This window comes from Aplidium turbinatum, chromosome 10 (genome assembly GCF_918807975.1).
Source record: "Aplidium turbinatum chromosome 10, kaAplTurb1.1, whole genome shotgun sequence".
Lineage (NCBI taxonomy): Eukaryota > Metazoa > Chordata > Ascidiacea > Aplousobranchia > Polyclinidae > Aplidium > Aplidium turbinatum.
The window spans coordinates 21,147,735-21,165,414 of record NC_137481.1 but is presented as its reverse complement, the minus strand read 5'-3'; the positions used below and the strand labels follow the sequence as shown (position 1 = coordinate 21,165,414).

The following is a 17,680-nucleotide window of genomic DNA, read 5'->3' as shown; positions in this document are numbered from 1 at the left end:
AATTTTCTTCACAATTTTTTTTGCTTGTTGATTAGACACAGGACAACCTGTTAGTTGTTTGATGACAACTATGGTACACCAAGCTCGTCCGATACTTGCTTGCTCATTGATATTGCGTTTTCCAAATTATTTTAAGAAAGCTTCTCTCGTAAATCGTCGTTTTGGTTTATTGCATTTGCTTTGCTAAAACATTTTTACAGACACTTCGATGATTTCTTTGAAATTCAACGTTTTCAGGTTGTCTGAGGATTGCTGGATTAAAATAATGCTACACTTCTTATTAAACTGACTTTTTTTTCGGGATTTTCCGAAGCCAGACTATTATTTTGGATATAGGCTACAGTAGGCTATAATAGGCTATAATAGGCTACAATAGCAGTGATCGAGTGGTTAGCGTGTTGGGCTCGCAGTCGAGAGCCTGCATGTTCGACTCCAGCCACCTGCACTTGCTGTTGTTTCTCTGGGCAAAACACTTTACGATAATTGCCTCTATCCATTTCGAGTAATGGGTAGTAGGCTACTAATAATTTAAGTCATAAGTAGAGTAGACAACAGGAAACAGACATTGCCGTCGGCTGCAGCGTGGGTCAGGTGTACGTCGGAAGGCGCACACCGATGCATAGCGCTCAAGTCCGCTTTCCCGCAATGCAGGATAAAGATAAACAAACAAACAAAGTAAAAAGCATTTTAGTATGACTATAGCAGGCTACACCACTACACCTTTCCAAAGTATTAATCGTTAGCACTTAGCAGGAGAAAAGTAGGCTTAGCTGATTTTACTAAAGACACAAAAAAAATAGAAGAGCCTGCAGATTCATACTGACAATGAAAACAAAACGAAGTCAAATTAAACTGCTGTTCTACGATTCACATAAGCGTAAGCGTATTCATAAAAGCGTAAAGTGCCATGCAGCACAGCATAGATGCAAATCTGTTCTCTATTTGTTTTTATGGCAAGATGCAAGCGATAAAACAGGAACATTTTGTGTCTTTAAGAAAGGTTTGGAGAGTCTTGTTTTTGACACAGCGATTCCTTTTCTTTGATTTCGGTTTTTTCCGTTCTTTCCGGCACTCCTAAGCGAAAGAATTTCCTAACTTTTTCTGGAAGGTACGAGTTATCCACAAACGGAACAAATAATTCAGGATTCATTTTCTTTGGATCATTTTTGCCTAGAAATGTCATAGAAGCATAACTTATCCTATCAACAAGTTTGCAAAGTGTCTACAGCAATTTTAATTAAAGTAAGCTATTAGGCTATACAATACCCTACGCACAGCAATTTGTATAGGCTTATAGACCTATTGTAGGCTACAAATAATCATAGGCTAATTACAATCATATTCATATGCTAATTGTTATGTGTAACTGTGTGTATTATAGTACTTTATTAGGCTGCGTAGTAGGCTATAGCCTATGCAAGCTACGTCGGTTGATGTATTAATTATTTATCAATTCAATTAAAGAAGTCATTTTTTACAAACATTATACAATACATACATTAAGTAACATTTTTATTAATGTGGAAGAGAGGCATTTTTCGTGTGTCGCAAGCTTTCTCTCTTTCGCTGAACTCAGCCAAGTCTTTAAGCATTTTCCTTTCCGATTAAGTTACGACATACAAGCAGATGTTGCATCGTTTGCTTCTATTTGTCTCGACGTGCAACTATAGTAGGTCTATTGCCTAAGAAATAACACTAGGCTTGGATCAAGGGTACCAGACTAATTTAGATACTGTAGGCTATGTATAGCCTACCTGGCCTGGATACCGTACCAGTTGTCCAGTTCTTAAACCGCTAAAGTAATCATTGAAAACCACCATCTGAGGTCAGCAACAACCATACAACATTTAAAAGAGCGCACAACAAATCAATAAAAACAATTTTTTAAAGTGATAAAGGTTGGTGTATGATATCGTAACCTAATCTTGGCGTAATACAAATACGAACCTGTAACAAATGAAAGAAAAACGGCCACAAGCAAAGTTGTTAAAAACCCAATAGATCCAATATATAAATATGACAAGGAATAGAAGCTATCAGCAATAGCCGGCCTAAAAAATAATGGCAGAAAAAGGTTAATTTCATTTGGAGAATACCTGGAAGATAAAAAATCATTCGGTAACATAAATTCCCGCTCTCATTCATTACGGGGTTAGCTCATAGTGACCTACGGTACGCAGCCTAGTAGATAAACTAGCTTCGTAATAGGTTGCTGAATGCTGTGTAGCCTACTTTTAAGGACCACAAGCCAGTGTCCTTGACAAATAAAAGACTAAGTTATGTTTGTTTCATTTGTTTGAATTTCATTTGACAGAGGTGCAGTTGTGAACCTTTTGTGGTTTTAATTTGTTTGCTACTTCGTTTTTTACAAATTGAGATTTACGATTAGGACTTTTGCAGTTTCGTTTTCATGCCATTCCACGATAGATAATAAAGCACAGGCGGTAGTTTTGTTTTACGCTCCCGTTGAACATAAATTGTTTGTAAATCGAAACAAATCGACGCTTTTGGCTTCTAGGAAACTTGATTTAAAACAACACGAAATGGTGTGTCTAAAAACTTTTGCCATAATTTTGTTTCAAGCAGTTCTACTCATCATAAAAAAAATGTTATGCAAGCTCGTTACTGGTAATTGTAAAGCCGACTCGGTACATCAAAAATTGCTACAAAACTACATCTTTTACCAGTTGTCATTTTAACATAGGTTATTATCACAAAATCTTACGAGTTGACCATTTTAAAGTAACGTTTTCTGCAATAACAACGTTTAATTTAAACAAACTTAGTTGAAAAGAAACCTGGGGTTTTCAAGAGGGCTTGTGACTGTCGAAGCATTTTCAATGAAACTTGTCCAAGTTGATTTCAATGCATTCCCATCGTACATTGCAATTGTGGTTGCTAGGGGACAATTATCAATAGAAAGAGGAAGTTTCATATTTTTGGCTGGATTTGGTCCATAAACAATTCCACCAATCGTAATCCACGCACTCATGGCAAGACCGGATATCAAACCAAAGGTGGCTCCCTAAATTAAAAGTGTAGCCTACATGTAGCTTCATATTTTAAAGTAATCGACAATCGTCGGGCTTAAGCCTTCACCAATATGCAGCTTATGTAAATATTTGGAATGGGTAACCAGGGCAGCTGAAAGGATAATTTGGGCCCGGTACCAATGAGATCCTTTGGCCCAAAATTAAGACACTTTTGAGAAAATGGACACTTTACCCAGAGAATATGCGGTGGTTTCTTCAAGTTTCTCGTCCCCTTAAAAAGGTTATGAACCCTAAAATCATCTCTGGCCCGGGTCCAACAGTAGGCTACCTCCTGGATCACCCTGTCAACGCTACTGTGTGTAGTTTACAAGTTTTGGTAGGTGTTGAGAAGCAGTGTTGCACTACTTCGTTTGTTTTCCAACGCTTACCAGATGTAACTAATAAGAAAATGTGCGATTTTACATGAAGCCTAACTCAGTTGTTTGTCTATCAACTTACAGTGTTGTTTGTCCATGGTAGAAACATCCCAGCGGTGTAAATGCCTAAAATTGGTCCAGCAAACAAACTAACCACAGTTACAGCTATTTGTACAACAGTGGTCCCAAGTATTCCGATCAGGAAAGCTGTTGCAGTTACGGAAATTCCCAATCCAAATCCTAAAAGAAAATGCGCTGGTTTCAATAGTATATCGTGGAGATGCAACAAAAAACAAAACACATGGGCCTATAAGCAGTGCATTATCAAAACTATAAAACGGCAAGTGGGAATTTCTCAAACCACGAAAATGATACTTATTACTTGACTTTGGCAAGATCCAAATACAAGCCATGAAGCCAACGGACAGAGTTTCGTATGCCCGCGAGCTCACCAATATTTATTTGCTGCTTCTTAAATGTCCTTTTGCTGCAGTATTAAACTACTCTCTATGAAGCTTCTGACAATCAGGCTTGTGATTTGAAGTTTTGTAAGATTGAAAATAGATTTAAAGATTAAAAGACTTAAAACATTCCAACGTGAATTTCTTGCAAAAAAAAAAACGAAGCAAGCTACTGCAACTTTGCTGGGTGGAGCAACTGCTACGGCTATCAAGCTCAGTAAATGTTCAACACAAGAATAACAAATTGCTGCAATTTTTCCTTAAATTTCAACAAAGTCACCTATTTGTGGTTACAAGCCCTTACAAAATTTCAGCTAAAAATGCAACAACTGAACTACAAAACTATTTGGATATATTTTACTCAAATAATAAAACAAGTATAGTTGGCCTAATAGCCTACTCTTCTGAAAAATCTTGACAACCTGATTCACCGCTATTGGGGTCCTTAGAATATTTTTCTTAAAATAGAATCTCTTTATAGAAATTACACAAATAATACGTAGCCTAAAACGCTAGACTGCATACGTAGATTGAAAAGTAGTAGGCCTAGGGCCAGGCCTACACATGAGAAAAAAGTCACTTTTTTACAAATCGGCAGTGAACTTCAGCAACAAAAGACAATGAGTTGCTATTGAAACGCAAAAGTCTATAATGTGTGATCCCTTCAAACTATGGTCCTGGTCGTCGGGTCTCTTGAGTTGGCTCTACATACAACTAACAAATAAAGAAGTTGCGAGGAGAAGATAAAGGCAAAACGATAGGCTAACCTAAAAACTTGCTAATCACAATGCGACGACGTTCTGTCATGTTGGGCTTCCACACGACAATAAAGTCTTCCAAAATTAAAGCTGAAAGACCGTTAATTCCAGAAGATACTGAGCTGCAAAAGAATGATGCTATTATTTCTGCTCGAGTAGGAAAATACAAAATTAATGAAAGAACTTGTTTAACTTCAGTGACAGTGCAAAATTTACGTAGCCTACCCGCCACATAAACAATAACTTGGGATCTCATTTGTATGAGAGCACCAGTGGCGGCTCGTCATAAGGGACTGCGGGACTGCAGCCCCCCCAACATTTTTGTGCATATGTGAATTATATTACATATAGATAGTTTTGCCATGTTTTTTTAATTTATTTCGCTTGAAAAATTAAAAAAACTCTTAATATTAAAAATTTGTGTTACAAAAATTAATTGGCAACTCTGGGTCTGCAAATTCTGCAGGTCCGGTGTTGCTTGTTCTTTTTTTTATGACGTAGGTTTTTCAGAAAAAAGTTTTCTAGCATCACTGAACAAGCGCTGTGGGGACTGCAAATAAAACAGACCCTGGTCAGGGATTCCAACTTTGGTTCTCGTAAATTTTTAGTTTAAGCGTGTGGAAGCTATCGGTGATTAGGTAAAGGGATCGTAGGTTACTTTACTTGATCTGTGTTTTGAGAAGTCACCGAGACAGACTAGTTTTGATGTAAAGTAAAGCCAATTACTGTAATTATTGGTGCTCTTTGATGACGTCATGTACGTCACACAGGTTGGAATAGACTATTATAAAGGAGGAAGTACGGGGTGGAAAGGCACTGAAAAACACCTGAAGGAAATTGTCTCCCATTTATTCATTTGTTGTTCAATTTCAACAAATTTGCTATCGTTGGAAAGCACAAGTATAGATCTAACCAACTAAGTTAATACCAAGTCCCAAAATAGTACTAGCTCCATCTGGTGACCACCTAAACTTGACCACATTCAAGCCATTATCAAAAGTTTACTTTAAATGATAAAAACATTAAACGACAGCCAATTAAAAGAACATGTTACTGTGTTACTACCCTTAACTCAGTGCATTTATACCTCAGTCCGGTACAGGTTTATAATTATTTATATTAGGTTAGCCTACTGGTTGATGCAGCCCCCCCATGTTTTGAGACCACGAGCCGCCACTGGAGAGCACCAACAAAGTTTAAAAGAGAAAAACAAATAAATATAATTAATAAACGTACAGTTTAAAAATACAAAACGAAATATATAATCTTCATACAACAACAAAGTTTTGGATTGCGCAAGCTCATATTAGCTGGATTACAATATAACAGTATTTCATAATGTATTTGACTTTATCATATGAAAGGCAAACAAACCTACGTCTCTCTCTCTCTCGTCTCCCATCTCGTCCCTCTCTCTCTCTATGTGTGTCCCAGAGACACAAACCACTGTTACAGACTGTTAGCTACATACCTCAACATTCCACTGTAAGCAGCAGAGACAAACAGTCCTGCCAGTCCTGGTGTATTTTCAAATATTTCTCCCACCAGCAACGCAATTGTTTGATCAATTTTTTCTACTCTTCCTTGTGTGAAAGGATCACAGCCTTCAAAATATGCATACATAGCAAGTCCATTTAAAGCACCAATGATCAGCAGCAGTGACATTGGAATAGCTGCTATAATCAAAGCTCTGAAGCAAAGTTGAGGTTAAAGCAAAAATAAATCTAAAATAATAATGGGTAAATTAAATTTTTAACCACTGCAATAAATAACAGATTATCACATAATGCAACTCGCCTCATATAAGTTTGCAAAATACTTCAAGTTAAGGTGTTGATGTACTGGTGTTGAATTCAATCAAGACTAATAGGCTACTGTAGGTCAAAATGAAAAAACTCCAAAATGTTTTCGAAAATAGCTATGATGACATATGGAAAGAAATCAATGGTTTGAAAGACATAGATTTCCTGTTTCACTAAAACAATTATTTCAAGAAAAATGAGTCGAGAAAGCAATTCATATATTTTTTTTTTCCTAAAACAATAATAGTGGGCATATAAATATCCTTGTCTTACATCCTTGCATCTTTTAGTGTTTTGCAGGTGGTGTATCTTTGGGTGAACACTTGCGTCACACACGCGGCCTTTGTCCAAGTAAGACCCATTCCCACAAATATCGTCCAAAATGTATGACTCAACTGAGGGTCTGGGTTGAAGCTACAAAGACAATTATCAAAAATGGGTTTAAAATATTATGAACTTTTGGTGAACAGATTAGTTCAGTTAGGCCGTAGACCAGCAAGTATTGTGATGTGTATAATTTTGTCATCTGTTGTGCGCCATTGGTAGTCAACAGATAGTTTCTACTTGTTTTGGCCCTTTGATAAAGCCAGTCGTGCTGACTAACGATGACAAAAACATCGGAAATGATGCTGGTTATCATTTTCAACAACCTGTAATAGCCTATAGCCTGCAGTCATCATAAGGTAAGGAATTTTTTATAATCAGATGTCTGGTGAATAGTCTCATTCTGTCTTCATGCATGCATATAATGAAATATGAGCATATAACCTTTAAGCAAACTGAACATTAAAAGATGATATCCTACCAGGGCCGTGTTAACCGTGTTTACGGTCGATTAGGGGCCAACTCACTTTAGCCTGTCTAATAATGTTTTTTGACTAAGCTACAATAGCTAACTAACAATAGCTAACTTTTTTGACTAAGCTGACAAAAGCTACAATAGCTAACTAAATCATGCAAAGCCGTATTTACTGCTTTCCAAACCCCCGAGTGGGGGCCTACTTCTAATTAGGGGCTCATTCATATTTAGTTCGTGCAGCGTGTTTCGGCTTGTAATTTTACAATTTTTTTTACACTTTTGTAAAAATTTTTTGCTCGCTTCGCTCACTCCACCACATTTCGTTCATCTCGGCGATATTGGGCAATCATACTTGAGGATTAGCCAAAGGGAGTGAAAAGTTTTTTGTGTCAAAAAAAAAAAATGAACAAAATGATGCAATATCTCGAAGTAAACACTGTTCCGTTTAAATAGCTTAGTTAATTAATAATAATTAAATTGATAAATTTCAATGTGAATCGAGATAAGTGAAAATATTATCTGTGAAGGTGGGTACATCTCAGATAAAATATTCCAAGTTTTAGCCTACTGAAAGGCTACAACACGCTATAGACTGTAGCCTATAGAGTGTACAAACTTTCAAGAAATAAATTATTGAAATCCTTCTGTGGTTGTGAATAAAAAAATTTTGAAATGGTAGGCTAACTTGAATTTTAAACAAAACTTTTACCCCAATTCAATTTTAATTTGATGAATTTGATTACAGACAAATTGTGCATCTTGATAAAAACAATATTGCTCCTAAAAATGCCTAAAAAAAGTGACCAAAACAAGATTAAATTTGTCAAAATTTTCTGGGGGGCAAAACCCTCCACACCTTCTTTCTGTTTCATTTATTTGGACATTAAGTTTTGCGTTATTTATTTATGTTACAAATTTTACTTTGTTAAAACTCTGGGCCTTTTCCAACTTTTTTTGTCGACATAGCTTATAAACTATTATTTTCTATAAAATCTTAAAAGTTGTTTACTCTTTGCTAACATAATGAATGTAAAAATTTTTGCCACATTAAAAGAATTTGCCGTTATAACCACTTTTTGGTTCTACTTTTAAAAACATCACTAAACATAGAGTCCTACTAGTGGATTTCGGAGGGGGGAGAGATGATGCTCACACGACCCTGTACCCTACTAAACCTGCGGTCACAACAAAACTAAAGTGGGCTATACTAGCCAATACTTACTTCCATATCGTGTTTCTTCCACCCCTTTCAAGAGCTTCAGTAAGTTGTTCTAACCCTCCGACTGCAATTGTGGTTTTTATGAAAACTGCCACAGAACCAACTCCCATGATCACAGCCTGAAAGGCATCAGCCCACACCACTGCTTTCATACCTCCCTGAAAGCATATTTATTTTCGATCAATTTTCTTTAACCTTTGTGAAGGCCAGAACCGTTGAAATTATGGCATCCGGTAGCAATGAAAGCCACTGGTCTTCAGAGCAAAAAACAAACAAGTTACCTCAAGGAATGAAAAATTGCTAATAGCTTGGGTAGCCTATTCAAACTACCCAATATGCAAATCCTACACATCCTAGACATCCATGTTTATGATTTTCAATTGTATAGTAACAGGTCAGATGAAACAATTAACAGGCAAAATTTGACAAATATTACAAGATTTTTGTTTTGAAGCACATTTCTAAGTAAATTAAACTTTTCCTGCAATTTTATTTCATCTATACAATATGAAATACTCTCAACAAGAAGGTTGAATGAATAAACACAAACATTGAAAGTCGACATTTCAATCTTTACTATCTCTGAAGTGTGCTGCAAATGCTAAAGATAATTTTGCATATTGAGTAGCCTATTCAAACATTTTTTGATATTTTGAGAGTTAAGCCATTAATACTTTGCCCAATCGCATCAGAGAAAAAGTAAATTTGTTTGAAATGAGGAAACATGTTCAACATGTTAATTCACGAATTAACTTTTTCAAATCAGGCAAATAATACTGTAAGTCTTCATACATCGTCATTACATTTAAAAGAACAAAGTTTATTCGCACCATTTGTTATTGCTTTTCACACTAATCTTCTTTTCTTATTTTTAGCCGTTTTGAATTTAGCCCCCGCCCTATGCTAGGATCCAACAACAATTTTTGGAAATCGCATCGGAAGAGTATATTGAATATTTGTGAAAAAAATGGAAAAAAAAACAACTTTTAATTGACCCTCTATAGCCCAATGTTGCATATTTTCAAAAATTTTATCCTTAAATATTCTGTGTTGGTTGCACTATGCCTTTTTGAAAAAAAATTCAGAAATTTTGAGTTTCTTTCTTGGGCGCTACGGGCTAAATGCGAGTTTTCATTACCGAATAGGATCGTTTAAATTTGAACTGCAATGAGATGTAGGGTAATGTGATGTCAATAGTAGGCTACCAATAAATACAAAATAACAATATTGCAATTGTAAATAAAAAGCCCAATCGCCGTTTGTTTTTTCGGCGCTAAACTAAAACTAATTCAGTTTTTACAATTGGCTACAACAAGGGCCACATAATTGGGCAGCTAAAGTAGCATTGAGTTATTGCCCTTGAGCCATAGCCTATGTTCCCCGTTTCTGGTCTACACTTTCCTGAAACATAACAGATAATTTTGTTAGATAATATAATATATTAAACATCTCGTAAAGTATGATAATTAATATCAACGCTTACTAAGCTTGTATACAAAGTGCAAATCCCTGCAGATATAATGATGCTCCATTCGACTTTCAGTGGAGTGAGAGCGTTTAAAGCTAGCGTCGTCAGATAGAGAGTGATGCTCATGTAAAACGTCTGAAAAAAAGGAACGTAGATAAGTTAGAAGCCGTTAGAAACAAATGTAGCAGGCCTACTGTGACAACCTCAAAACAACCGATTGTCCAAACTTGTTGTTAAAACGCATTGGTGCTTTATTTTAGTGTATTAAGTTCAATGCTCTCACCCTTAGCGAAGCCATTATTAACACGATGTTGTTGAATTAACAAATTAAAAACGTTCAGTTCAATACCAATAGTTTTATTTGACATATCTCACTTTACTTAAAACATTAATTTGTTCAAGCAAAATGAAAAAACTTCAACGAGCCGGGTGACTTCTGCAAGGCAAGTGAATATACTTTGGTACGGAACCTTAAACATGGCAAGAGGATCAATTACATCAACACTGCCTGACAATTAGGCGTAAACTTGAAAATGACACAAAAACAATGCTGGATGGACTTAAATAGAAACTTACCATACTAAAGATGGTGGATAATGACGATAACTTGCGAAGTCCAACGCCAAAGCGCATTTCAAGATACTGAAAAAATAATGAAAGAAATTAATCGAAAAGCACCAAGCTTGTGTTTATTTTACGTAAAAAATCTTTTATTTTACATACAAATTCACAGTGTATTTATTTCTGACCTAAGAGAGCAAAGCTTATGTTGTAGATAAGCAAAATTTTCATGTTACTGTACAAAAGAGATGGTACGTGCAGTCGTGCATCCCATATGTCAAAAACTGCACTTTTTAAAAGAGTGGTTTTCAGTCGACAACATCAGTTTGTTGGTAAAGCTTAAAAATATAAATTGAACAAAACCATGTTTGTAAGTCATTCCAACTCAATCAAAAGATTAAAACGTCGTCAGGCAAATTAGGTTTTGATAAAACCAAGAAACTACGTTACGATTAGATTAAAGTTAAAATGAAAACAGATCAGCTTGGAAAAGTTATCTACTATTTTTTGGTTTTATCTGGTGAGAAAACTAAAATAACTGCAGGGCTTTTTTTTAGTGATTAAGTTCTATATCGTGTGCTTCATCACATCATGTGAAATTAAAAAAACAGTGATTTTAAATCATGGAGATGGAAAAGCACATCCGCTTTTGGCTTATCCGTTAGACTAGCCTAAGAGGGTTAGGCTACGTTTTCTCCAAATGTATAAAATATTGTACTTTTTATAGGTAATATAGAATTATAGATTATAGAGGAGTGAAATTGGTTTGTATGTAGGCTAATTCAAGGTGTTTTGTTGAAAGCAAGTTTGTAGCAAGACGAACTTGTCAAACTGACAATTGACCCTTCTAACGTTTCTGGAAAAGCGTAGCTGCGCGTCCAGTAGCCTAATGCAATGTTCCTACCAAAAACGCAGGCTACACTATTATCCCTAAATAACTTCTCCTACTTATGTTTGCCCGGATTTCACCAAGATGCTATTAAAGAGCAGCCAAATATGTTTTTGTCATCCAGTTTGACCGTCAGACGTTCTATTTCATTTCCTTTGGTGAAAGAAGAACGATTTATAAGCATTGGTGTCATGGTGATTTGGATGAAAGAACTAGGTTAAGTTTATCCTGCACAATGTTTTGTGTTTATGTTTCATACAATTAGTCGCATAAAGACCCTGTTTTTCAGCTGCAAAAAGTAGAATCACTACGTGTAAAATGGACGTTATGTCTTCATTCAGGTGGGATGTTCATTGGAAGAAGCATAGACTTTATAATCAAGAAGCTTTTGGTTCCAGTGTCCGTCAATCAATAGACAGAAAAACCTTTTGCGCTAGAGCTTAGCGGGTTAGGTAGTAGCACCATCGGAAAATTTTGGTGGTGTGAATAGCAAACAATCTAAACTGGAAAATTGACGAACACCTGGCAACACTTTTGTTTAACTCACCCCGTTCTTGGCAGTGAGTTTGGTCTTGTAATAACTCCACAAATCCCTGATTTAAAGGCACAAATCCCTGATTTAAAGGCATAAAGTCTATTGAGAAAAGTGTGACGCAAAATAGATTATAACCTGAGCTACCTGCGATGCGATAGGTTAATCTTTAAGCTACAGTACGTGAATGAAAGATAGTGTCACAAGGAAACGTTAGATTTTGACATCTTAGCTGGCGTTACTCAAACATCCCTTGCTGTTTAACATTGTTTTAACATTGCCTATTTGTGTTGACATTTGGGTTTATTTGCTATTTCTAACCATCAAAGAGATAAAACAAAAAAGGGGTAATGTTGTGTCTGGACTGTGTGCTCAAAGTAATCTCTTCCATGTAACTCAGGATTTTACATGATGCGTGCTGTCAGATTTGATGACTCACTTGGTAAGCAAACTTGGGTTTGCAAACGAAGAAGCGACAAGATTAAGTTGAATAAAATTCCACTTATCCAGCAAATCAACACATTTCAAGAGAAACACTGTATTCAGTGGCCAGTAGTGCATAGAATAATAATATTAGGTTATAGCCTAGTTTATTTATTGTTGCATTAACGGCTATTGTCTTTTAGCAATAGAACTTATTTTCAATTTTGTATCATTTGCGATGTCACCACATTATTAACCAACTTATCCTCATTGCGTTGAGGAAGAAAGCACAATCGGTACCGGTAGTCTAACTTATACATAAATACTACAGATAATCTTTTGAAGTAGGCTATGCCTGTTGCCTATTCAGCATACACATGCGCGGGTAAACAACATTCAAATAAACGAGGTTGCCACATTTGTTCTGCATATGTTGTGAACCATTTTCGTGAACTATTATTATAGCCCAATAAAATCACGTAGGTAGTATAATGTTTGGCTAACCTTGGTATTGTAGGCTGACTTGTTCATAAGCTGCAAAAATTAGTCTCTAACTAAGAACGAAGGACACATTTAATTGCTGGCGAAACGTACGCCAAGTTACCGTTTTAATGTCATTTTACCTCGTATACAGAGCAAAGTTGCAATCGATGATAGAGCGGTATGTAATAAAGACAAGCAATGACGACTTGCACTATGGTGCTCACGCCAAACCAAATCACCACCGATCCGTACACGTAGGCATGGTTCGGGTAGCCGAGGATTGCAATCGAAGAAATAAACGACACTGCAAGAGACAAACCAACTGCCACCTGAAACAAATAATCTCTGTTTCATTTTCGAAACATATGTTTGTCAAGTGATTTGACCAGAAAGGTGACTTTGTTGAACTATAAACGGATAAACAAAACAATTTATCTGTTTATATGCTAATTAATTAGTCATATGTAGAAAAACTAGTTAGACTAGTTTTGCAAAAAAAAAAAAAAAACAATTATCAAATTAAGTTTCATCATCAATGTGTGTCTTGCTCAGGGAACCAGAAAGTTCCGTACAAAAAGCTAATGCAAAAATTTCCCTTCCTTTAAGCAAAATGATTGTCAACAAGTTCTTAGTAACAATTAAATTTCTGGTGCAACCCATAAATGTTTACATCCTGCTTATTAAGGCTAACTTCTTAAGGAATTTTCCGCTCAACCATGCACCAATGGAGAATGGATTTTTCCTTCTCCAGTGGATGTAGTGCCGAGGAACAGACCGTAGACCACATCATCAACGACTGTACCATCTTGAAGCAACCTAATGAAGTAAAAGGTCGGCCTGCCCTGGATGATGAAATCAAAAACTGCCTGCTCTCTATTAGTCTTCCAGTGTAGTCCGGAATATCGTGAATCTGGGGTTGTAAAAGGATATACCCTCAGCCCCAGAGGATCACACGACGACAACGAACGTTAATTTAAAGTCAAATCAAAGATTGAACATTTTGTTTTTCTGTCATAAGACGAAGCACACATAACTTGGGCTAATAACATACTCGTAAGCTGCGATTCATAAGGCTAGTGGTGCGCTTGTGCCTTTCCTTACAGCACCATACAAAGTATTTTGTTGTAGGCTACAATAGAATCCAAACATGTTCAATGTGTTATTGAGTTGCTACATTATTCCCCATGCAAACCACCGATGGGCTTGCAGCATAATGCTGACGCACGTGGAACCAGTGACGACGTTAAAAATATTTTAGAAGGGACAAAAGAAACTGTTGAGAGAGAACGTCATCCAACATGAATTGTGATGGTTGTGGTAGCCCTAATACAGAAACATGTCTTTTTTTGGAGAGAAGATAAATTAAACATAACTTATATGGTTGCATGGCACCACAGTAGGTATCAATAGTTTTTCAAAAGAGCTGCAGGCATGCTCGATGATCATCACACGTCAAGTTAATTTTTTCTGTGACTACAAAAGCGTAGCTTATAATAGAAATATAGGTTTAGGTCGTTATCCAGTGGCGTAGCCAAGGGGGGGGTTTTGGGGGTTACAACCCCCCCCTTTGGCACGCGTGTGACGTCGTGATATTGAGAATGATGCTTTCAGTCTAAAAAAAAAAATTGCCTAATTTTAAACAAAATTGCATTAAAAGAGCGAGTTATGCCAATACCAAATATTCAAACATCTCAGCCAGGAATTAGCAACAAGAAAACATAGAGACTTAGCTTTATTTCCGAAAAATGCTGAAGAAAGCATGATCTTATCCTTTTGCTATGCTACCGGACAGCACCATTTTACAGGAATATTCGTACCCACATTTTTGTTGAAAATGCTCTCAGAATGCACCAAATTCAAAGTAATTTTTCAAAATTTTCTGGGGGAGGCCCCCCAGACCCCCCGCCGCTGGGTGGTCAAAACCCCCCCCCCTTTTCAAATTCCTGGCTACGCTACTGTCGTTATCTATTAACTTTTATTTTATCATGTTAATAAAATGTGGCCTAAGATCTTCAAACATGTGCAATAACTTTACCGGAGACATATTTTTTCCTCCAAAATAATAGTTTTCCATGGAATTTTTCTTTCTGTCTCTAAAAGCGTAAAAAACTCCGATTCCTAATGAGAACAGCAACATACCTACAAGAAAAATCCAATTAGCTTAGATAAAAGCTATTGTCATAAATATGAAATTGCTAAATTGACATCACATGCTACAATTTTTTTTACAAATTCTGAAATCATTCGTAGAGTATAAGAACACATAACAATGGGAGGCACGAGATGGATTGGTAGAATCAACATATCTTAATAGAGACGATTTGTCAACTTATGTTGTATAAGTTATGTTATGAGATCTTTTTTTGTAAAAATATTTTTATAACATTGATCAATCAGTTAGTGGTGGTACCGTAGTTAATGTTTATCCTACGATTACTTTACTCACCAAAAAATATAATCAAGTCAACAGTCCCAAACATGCCTTGTTGCGACATTTTTAAAGCAGATTGTTCTTAAATCGTTCACAAAAATATTCATCAAATTCGCCTAAACTGTTTCTATTCGTTCTGGGTAGGCTGCTAAAGTACTTGTTTCAAAAGAGCAGGATTACTGTTCTGTATATTGAAAATATAGAATATACAGTACAAATAATTAGATTACAGCACAAAAAACAGCTACCGAGTTTCAGGTTCAGCCATACCATTAGATCAGTGTTTCTCAACCTTTTTTGGCCCAACGCCCCCTTTATAAACTGGCAAAATTTTATCACCCCCCAACAAAAACGATTAATTACGAAAAGCTGATATATATTTGCGAGCATGAAAACAGTATACTGGTAGTAGTGGTTACATCATAATGGAACTCACCAGATTTTGTGATATGCTGAAAAATTACTGAATTGAAATTTTAAATAGATAGCGTCTGCAAACAAAACGGTTGGTCAATCAAATATGACGATGGTGTAAGAGAAATTGTTTGGCTTTCATGCGAGCATGTAGAGTAGATTATCCAGACAATGATGCGACGAAATCGTTACGCTGGTCGGTAGATGGCTTAAACCAGAATGCCCCTAAACATGGCCACCTGGAGATGCGGCCTGATTTGTCACATTTTGCAGATTTTGATTACCACTAATGCTAGTGTTTGACTGACATTTTTTTAAATGTTTTTACTTTTTGCTGTCTCTTAATGATGTAAAAGCTCTTTGTTGCCTTGGGGAAGCAGCAGCGAATGAGAAAAAATAAGTTGAAAAACGCTCAATCAGACTGTAATTGAAAAATTAACAGTCTGACTAAAATCTTCGAAATCAAATTGTCTTTGTTTTTCAACATCTGATGATGTTAAAACTTATTGTGTCATCTGGGAAAAACAGTAAAGAAGGAGAAAAAATATAATTTAAAAAAAATGTCATTTAAGTAGTCGTCCAAAGTTGGCAAAATCTGGAAATTTCTTCAAAATGTGACAGATCTGGTCGTATCTTTAGGCAGCCATGCCCCTAATAATCAAAACGCCCCCCCTCCCTTAAGCCGAGGTAATCATACCGCCCCCCCCCCCCCCTGCAAAATCAAAACGCCCCCCGGGGGGCGGTACTGCCCCCGTTGAGAACCACTGCATTAGATGGTGGAAGCAGTGCACGATGTACGAAAATAAGTAGTTTTTAGAAGTGTACGAAAATCTTTCAGACAGATATCTCCATGCTAAAAGCTGAAGAGCATTCACGAGTTTCTGAAGTAGCCTATTAAGTAGTTGAGGGCAAAGCTTTGATAACGTTTAACGCATTGAATAAGTTTATTGTGACAATTGAATGAGGCTATTTCGCTAACATCTTACTTAGCCTACTGCCGCTGAATGGAGAGCAGTCTTGACATGGGTTGCTCAAGCGCCCATCCCGAGAACCGAACCAGCGCCGCTTGATCTTGAGTGGGGCGCTTAACCAACGAGCAAACGGGACGGACTTGTTGGAACTAAAGCAAATTATTCTCATTGCATTATCGCCAACTGCAATCGAGAGATTGTTTTTCCTGATAATTACTTTCTTCTTTTGTAACAAGTTAAAATCAAGTCGCTGATTATTTTGAATTAAAAGGGGTTGAGCGGAAGTCTTCAGCCAAAAAAAGTTCTGCAGGTTTGCAGCCATTTTTTAACAAAGCAGGCCTATGCGGCATAGCCTTCAGCAGAAAGGAATTTATCGCAGTGTAGGGTTCGCTGTTTTCTTTTGACTGATTTTTATTGAAAAACAGGTCTCTGCAACGTATTGCATTGTTGCTCTCACAAACAAACAGTGCCAGACAGTGATCTCGTCTTGATGGAGTAAAAGCATTTCGTCGTTCATGCGGGAGAAAGTCAGGCAATTTCCGCCCAGCATAACATTGTAAAGGAAAAACGAGTAGGTTTTCGTTTTTTTTTTCACTTTTGAGGAGGCCCATTTTTGTTATTAAAATAAAAATGTATGAAATTAAAAATGAATAATTTTTGAGTGAAATGTTTAGTTTCAAGTATTTTTCGATCATCGTACTTTAAATCGTTTTCGTATTGAGCTGGGCTATGTTAAATTGCTTTAAGACGTAAAATCTGGTGCTGCTAAACCTATTCATTTCTGTATCACTGAACAGTTTCTCTTGTCTTAACTTAGAAACTGATGCTACTTTTGTTAAGTGTATAGCCTACTATTTTTGCTTGACCAACTGAATCTTGACTTCAAAAGCTGCGTTGGCCAGGCATATTGATCCAACATGTCTAGAAAGATGAAAGATGTTCAAGCAAGATTAAACGAAGTAAACACTTTCTGCCTATTTTCTCCTTATAGGTAGCATTGCTTAAATTTAGCTGGAGTTCATAGTGTAGGCCTACAGTGTTGTCCACGATGATAGGCTAT

General features: G+C 36.5%; 1 protein-coding gene across 1 annotated transcript; it reads right to left on the bottom strand.

The window, feature by feature from the left end:
* Positions 1-707: 707 nt before the first annotated feature.
* LOC145778812 (sodium-coupled monocarboxylate transporter 1-like) lies at positions 708-15,299 on the bottom strand. Its single transcript, XM_082590396.1, has 13 exons — positions 15,251-15,299; positions 14,840-14,943; positions 12,945-13,133; positions 10,493-10,558; positions 9,932-10,051; positions 8,452-8,606; positions 6,704-6,844; positions 6,100-6,318; positions 4,638-4,750; positions 3,492-3,649; positions 2,799-3,025; positions 1,948-2,051; positions 708-1,170 (listed from the first exon to the last, which is right to left on the bottom strand). Exons 1-13 carry the CDS (start codon positions 15,297-15,299, stop codon positions 992-994), a joined length of 1,824 nt encoding a protein of 607 aa, XP_082446522.1. The 3' UTR covers positions 708-991.
* Positions 15,300-17,680: the final 2,381 nt, after the last annotated feature.

Coding starts and splice junctions, on each gene's coding strand:
- LOC145778812 (XM_082590396.1), bottom strand. CDS start 15,299: ATGTCGCAACAAGGCATGTTTGGGACTGTTGACTTGATTATATTTTTT. Junction 8,607..9,931: donor GCACTTTGTATACAAGCTTA/GTAAGCGTTGAT, acceptor ATATGCTTTCAG/GGAGGTATGAAAGCAGTGGT. Junction 3,026..3,491: donor TACCATGGACAAACAACACT/GTAAGTTGATAG, acceptor CTTTTAATTTAG/GGAGCCACCTTTGGTTTGAT.